Consider the following 6,587-nt stretch of genomic DNA (forward strand, 5'->3'; position numbering starts at 1 on the left):
GTCTCGGGTGAGTTTTGAATGGGGCCCGGGAGGTATTGGACTTATAAAAATGCAGGTGCAGGTGTTGCAGACACTAGCGCGGCCGCGGTCATTTCCGCGCGGTCCGCGCTGGAGCTGCACGGCCGCGATGCATTTTTGTGCGGTCCGCGTGGCTGAGTCTGAGGGCTAGGGTTTCAGGTTAACCAGCGCGGCCGCGCACCAAAATAGTGCGGTCCGCGCTGGAAGGGTTCAGAGAAGCCGCACTTTTCTCCCACTCGGCGCGGCCGCAACACATTTTTGTGCGGTCCGCGCCAGGTCCTCAGAAAGGTATACAAGTTCGGAAAATCTCAATCATTTTTCACTTTTCAAAAACCCAAAACCTAAGAGGCGATTTTCCAAACAACTTTTTTTCTCCAAAACGATTGGTAAGTGATTTCTAACTTAATTTCTTTATTCCTTAACATCTTTTAACATAATTTCAACTTCAAATCAAAGATTTTCATGGGGAAAATTGGGTGTTTTGGGTAGAACCTAGGTTTTCTACAAATTGAGAAGTTGGACCTCAATTTGGGGTCCGATTTAAAAACAAATCATATATTTGGATTCATGGGGGAATGGGTAACCGGGTTTTGGTCCGAACCTCGAGTTTCGACCACGTGGGTCCGGGGGTATTTTTGACCTTTTTGGGAAAAACCTTGAAAAATCTATTTTCATGCATTGGGGATGATTCATTTAGTAATTATTAATGTGATTAAGTAACTTATGACTAGATTCGAGCGGATTGGTGGTGGAATCAAGAGGTAAAGCTATACTAGAAGCGTGAGTTGAGTTTGGAGCATTCGAGGTAAGTGTTTGTTCTAACTTTGGCTTGAGGGAATAGGATTAGGATGATATTTGCTACTTGCTAATGTGGAGTACGGTGTATAGGCATGGTGACGGTTATCTATGCACCGGAGTCTAGCATGACCGTGAGTCTTGATTGCTTTTAATTCGAATAATGTGACACAAGCTCCTTGTTTATTTGATGAGTTTCATATAATGTGAACGGTTGAGGTAAAATTGTGATTGGTGTACTTTTGGAGCGTTAGCTCGAACATGAATGTGTTAGTTGAGGAAGAATGGATTTAAAAAGGAGAATGTGTTGTGAATACTCCCTTGCCGGGATGTGTAGACTGATATATATATTCTCCCTTGTCGGGATATTTTGGGCTGTTAGCTGTACCCTTGCCGGGTTAAAGGTATTGAGTTGTTATTCTCCCCTGAAGGGGTCACGCCGTCCACTTATATATGATATTATGGGATCGTGTGGCACGCCGTCCACTTATATATGATATTATGGGATTGTGTGGCACGCCGTCCACTTATATATGATATTATGGGATCGTGTGGCACGCCGTCCACTTATATATGATATTATGGGATCGTGTGGCACGCCGTCCACTTATATATGATATTATGGGATCATGTGGCACGCCGTCCACTTATATATGATATTATGGGATCGTGTGGCACGTCGTCCACTTATATATGATATTATGGGATCGTGTGGCACGCCGTCCACTTATATATGATATTATGGGATCGTGTGGCACGTCGTCCACTATATATATATATATCATGGAAACCGGAGTTTCTTCTGTTTATTTCCGATATTTCATTTTTATCTGTTACTCCCCGATAGCATGTCCCCTCCCAGTTTTACTTTGTATTATCTTGTTATTGTTTTCTTGCACTTGTTGTATATATATCTGTACAGGTTAATTATGGTAGGTACTGTCTAGCCTCGTCACTACTTCGCCGGGGTTAGGCCAGGCATTTACCAGCACATGGGGTCGGTTGTGCTGATGCTACACTCTGTGCATTTTTGGTACACAGATCAGGGAGCAGCTTATGAACCGCAGCAGTAGGACTTCTAGGAGCTATCTTCAGTCCAGGGACTCTCGAGGTAGCCTAGCCGGCGTTCGCAGGCCGAAGTCCCTTTCCATGTTTTTTTTGTTTGTTTATCTTGTATCAGACAAACATGATATATTTTCTCTTCAGTAGTTGATTGTAGTATTCTGTAGTAGTCCGTGAGCTAGTGACACCAGACCTTGGGTAGTGATGTGTATTAAACTTCCGCACTTTTGGTTTTCAGTTGCTTTAGATTTAAAGTCTTCCGCTTAAATTTTGTCTCGTTTATTATATTGTTTGAAACAAAGCAGGAAAGGTGTTTTAAATATTTGGCTTGCCTAGCTCCGATAGTAGGCGCCATCACGACACCCGATGGTGGGAAATCCGGGTCGTGACAGCTAATTTCGGATTTTTGATACATTTAATTTGTTTTCACTTGGGCTTTGCTCCCTTAGCATATTGTGATGTATTCGTTCTGATTTTGGATAGAATCGACGCGTGTGGAGGCCAATTTGAGGGGCAAAGGCGTCGCGAGCTAGAGATTTCGCCGGTTTGAGGTAAGTAATGATTGTAAATACTGTCCTGAGGGTTTGAATCCCCGGATTATACGTCGTTGTGTTACTTTGAGGTGACTTGCACACTGGATGACGTGCGTGGGGTAGAGCACCGCTGGGGATTGTGACCTAGTCCATCCCGAACGAATATTTTAATGCGTATTTGATAGTTAATTGTTTGACATTATTATATTTTTGGGTTGTATGCCATGTTTGGGGCCTTGTGCCGACTTGTTGAGACCCTTAGGGGCATTTTTACTATCTTTCCTCACTCTATTTGTTTGAAATCATATTCTCAGTCATGTTTTACCTGTTTATTGCTCAAATATGGCTTTATCACTATATTCTTAACATGTGGAAATTATTTTGGGTTGAGTTCCCTGTTTTACTGAGATAGACTGAGGGTCTGATTGTGAAATTGATGACTGAGATAGACTGAGAGTCTGATGGTGAGGCTAATGACTGAGAGAGGCCGAGGGACTAGTTGTGAGGATTATATATCTATGGATCGGGTTGCACGCCGCAGCTATGCATATATATATATATATATATATGGATCAGGCTGCATGCCGCAGAGATACTTATATGGATCGGGTTGCGCGCCGTAGCAATATAGCGTTTGGGCTGTAGGAACCCCTCCAGAGTCTGCACACCCCCAGTGAGCGCAGTCGACTATTTATATGGATTGGGTTGTGCGCCACAGCGATGCATGGATCGGGCTGCACGTCGCAACGGTTACTTTGATTTTAGCTATTGTGAGAGATATACGGATAGGGCTGCACGCCGCAGCGGTTACTATATGGTACCAATTGAGCGTGAATGTTGAGTGCGAGTACTGATTGGTAAGAGTTGAGTCACGAGTGACAGAGAGGCTATCCCGAGGGGCGATAGATATATACATTCATATGAGTGGTGTTTTGCCTAAGAGGCATGTTTATGGACTTATTGATTTGACTCCTCTTAAAATAAGTCTCTATCGAATATGTTGATTTATTTACTGTTTTCACTCATCTTTATATTGAGCCTCTATTGGAAAGTTGCACAAATATTTTAAAACAACTTTTATTTAAACTGGGGTTTATGAGATGTTCAGAAATTAATCACTGATTTGACATTGGTTATTTCCACTGAGATTTTCAAGTTATGAAGTGTTTGTGATTACTGTTTTGCCCGAGGGGCTGTTTTACGAACTATGCTTTGCCCGAGGGGCCGATTATGACTTTAATCTCTATTATTATCTTAAATGGTATTGAACCCCTATCGGAACTGCTGGAAAGTATTTCAAAATGATTTTTACTAAAAGCTGGATTTTAAAAGGGAAGATTGACTCGTATTATGATTTGAAAGCCTATTGTGTTTATTGAGCCTAACGTGAATATGGATTCATTGTTTTCTACTGCTCAGCCTTTATTTACTCTTATTACTTATTGGGTTGGAGTACTCACATTACTCCCTGCACCTCATGTGCAAATTCAGGTATATCGGAACCCGGTAGCTGGTGTTGATAGCTCAGCCGCGGAGTCATCAGAGTTAGCAAGGTGGCTGCATGACGTTCGTAACACCACTTCCTTCCCCTCATTGTTGTTACTGTATTTAGTACATTTTTAGACTTTTGTTGTATTCAGACCTTGATAGTTGCTCATGACTAGTGACACCCCGATGTCGGGCTGATATTTTATTCCACACTGTTATTCCACGATTTTATTATGAAATATTGTTTAATTTAAAGACTTAAAAATGACTCTTAATGCTTAAAGGGTTAAGGTGAGTGTTGTGTCGGCTGGCCTTGTCTTCACGAGAGGCGCCATCACGACCAGGCCGGTTTGGGGTCGTGACATGAATTTTAAAAATAAAATTAACTCTTAATTTTCTTACCTATGATTCTTCTTTTTGTTGAAAAAAAAATAGGAATGACAAATAAATTGTTAGGGAAAATTTACAAAGTAGTCCAAGGAAGAGGAAAATTGACGGACTTAAAATATGTTATTCAAAATACACATAGATTATCATTTATATAAAAATAAATACTATTATAAGATTAGGAAACAAAACTTGCTTACGTCTTAAGGAAATATTCCCTCATTCACAAAACTTTTTGAACTAGGAGACAGATTATTAAAGAAAAGGAAACTTAAAGCCATATATCAAAAAATAGATTTAATTAGAGAAGCACTAAACATTCCAAAAGGAAGAAATTAGTGGACGAATCACAAAATAGATATAAATAAAGGAAATAAGAAAAACTAGTACATTCTAAGTAATAATATATTCTAACAAAAAAGATGGGAAAAATGAAATAAACGTATGGAAAGTATATAGGATCACGATCTTCTCCGCATATTGTATCAATCAGCAGCTTCTAGGTAAAACCCTAAAAGAAATGAAACAAATGGTGCATGAAAAATAAGCTATATATCCAACTCCACGCCCCACCTCAAAACTCAACCATCAATTCATAGCTAGCTACTGTATCTTAGTAGGGTTTCCGCCATTCTACTATTTCTTCCTTACTCATAATTTCTTCGCAGCAGTAGTACTGTTCATTAATGGAGTATTCTCAGGCTAAGTGTTTTTCTCGCCCGATGGGTCATCGCTTTCATCCGACGGACAGGGAAGTGCTCAAGTATCTAATAGGGTTTGTGAGAGACGAGCCACTTCACTCTCAGAATGAACTCATGCAGGTGGCGGATCTCTACGCCGACAAGGAGCCATGGCAGATTTTCGAAGCTTATGATCAGGGAAACAACAACAATAACACTCGTTACTTCATAACGCCGCAGAAGAAAGAGAAGCCAACGTGGAAAAGAGTTTCAAGAACTGTCGGGAAGGGCACTTGGAAGCCTCAAGGCAAAGGCCGAGAGGTGTTTGATGATAAAGGAAGACTCATGGGATACGTGAAAAGTTTGAAGTACATCCCCGCTAACAAATCGTCAAACAATGTGAATGGCGAGTGGTTGATGACAGAGTACTCTTTGTTTGATCGTTATCTGGCTGCTAGAGAGATTAAGAACAAAGGTTTCGTAATTTGTAAGATCAAGAAGAAGGGCAAACCTGGTGACAAGAAAAAAGGAAACAATATTGATGAGGTAGTTAATGATGAGAATATGAGAGATATTGAAGAATTTATCAACACCGTGTTGCAAGAAGATGTTCAAGTTGAAGACAATGGTATAAGGTCGAATGGTACTATAGCAAAGCTGGATGATCAAGAGAATAATATTATCCAATATGTAGAGGGAGATCAAGTTAGAGACCATGTACTTGGTTTGTTGGATTCCACAGAGGATATTGTTGATGTGAATGATCATGAGGAGTATGTTGAAGATTGCGTAGATGAGGGGGATGAAGTTCAAGTCCATTTACTTGAAGAATACATTGATTCTGTTCTGCAATCAGAAGATGTTCAAGCTGAAGACAACGGAATGATGTCGTCGAATGATATTATAGCAAAGGATGATGAAGAGAATATGGAATACCAAGTCGAAGACAATCAACATGCTACATTCTGGGCTTCCGCGGAAGATGTCGATCTGGATACTATCAATTTCTGTTAGTCATAGGATATATTTGCTAGATATATAATGTAGTTTAGTAATCCCAAGCTAGCTCTTAGATAAAGTTACAAACCTGTACTACAATACTACTCCTATGATTTATCAATATATTTAGAATTTTTCTTATGTTTCTGTAATACTAGTTTTTAACTAGCTAGGGATATGTGGTCGACATATTAAAGATGGCCGTTGATAGTTTATGTAGTACTACTAAAACTTAATACTACTGAAAGTTCTGCCAAATTTTTTGTTATTCTTGTTTTGGAGTCAATTCCCTGTTTTAGCTGCCTAGTTGGAGTATTTAGTTTTCGAGATTATGTGCTAGCTCATTTAGGAAGTAATACTAGTATTACGTTATTAAGTATGCCCCCTGACATTAAATTCTGAATTTTTCCCAAGTTTTTTTGGAGTAGCGATGACTAAAACTCCGACTAGTATAGAATAACAAATGGAGGATCGAGGGAGTTAGCAGAAAGAGTGTTTGTTCAGGGAGGAGCTGTAGTGTTTCAGAAAGTTTTGCAGTGGTGATCAAATCATCTAAATATCTGATCCACAAAGAGATTTCAGGGAGTCAATGACAGTGGAGAAATAATATGAGGGCATCCAAGAA

At 39.9% G+C, this 6,587-nt stretch overlaps 1 protein-coding gene across 1 annotated transcript; it reads left to right on the plus strand.

The window, feature by feature from the left end:
• Positions 1-4,969: 4,969 nt before the first annotated feature.
• Positions 4,970-5,977, plus strand: LOC104241027 (NAC domain-containing protein 30-like). The gene is made up of 2 exons (XM_070155641.1): positions 4,970-5,713; positions 5,888-5,977. The coding sequence occupies exons 1-2, from the start codon at positions 4,970-4,972 to the stop codon at positions 5,975-5,977; spliced, it is 834 nt and encodes a 277-aa protein (XP_070011742.1).
• Positions 5,978-6,587: the final 610 nt, after the last annotated feature.

The sequence above is a fragment of the Nicotiana sylvestris genome, chromosome 1, assembly GCF_000393655.2.
Source record: "Nicotiana sylvestris chromosome 1, ASM39365v2, whole genome shotgun sequence".
In the NCBI taxonomy this organism is placed as follows: Eukaryota; Viridiplantae; Streptophyta; class Magnoliopsida; order Solanales; family Solanaceae; genus Nicotiana; species Nicotiana sylvestris.

Excerpts from the sequence above, each read along its gene's own strand:
- LOC104241027 (XM_070155641.1), top strand. The coding sequence starts at position 4,970 with ATGGAGTATTCTCAGGCTAAGTGTTTTTCTCGCCCGATGGGTCATCGC. Across the intron at positions 5,714-5,887 it reads TGGATTCCACAGAGGATATT|AATATGGAATACCAAGTCGA; the intron begins GTTGATGTGAAT and ends GATGATGAAGAG.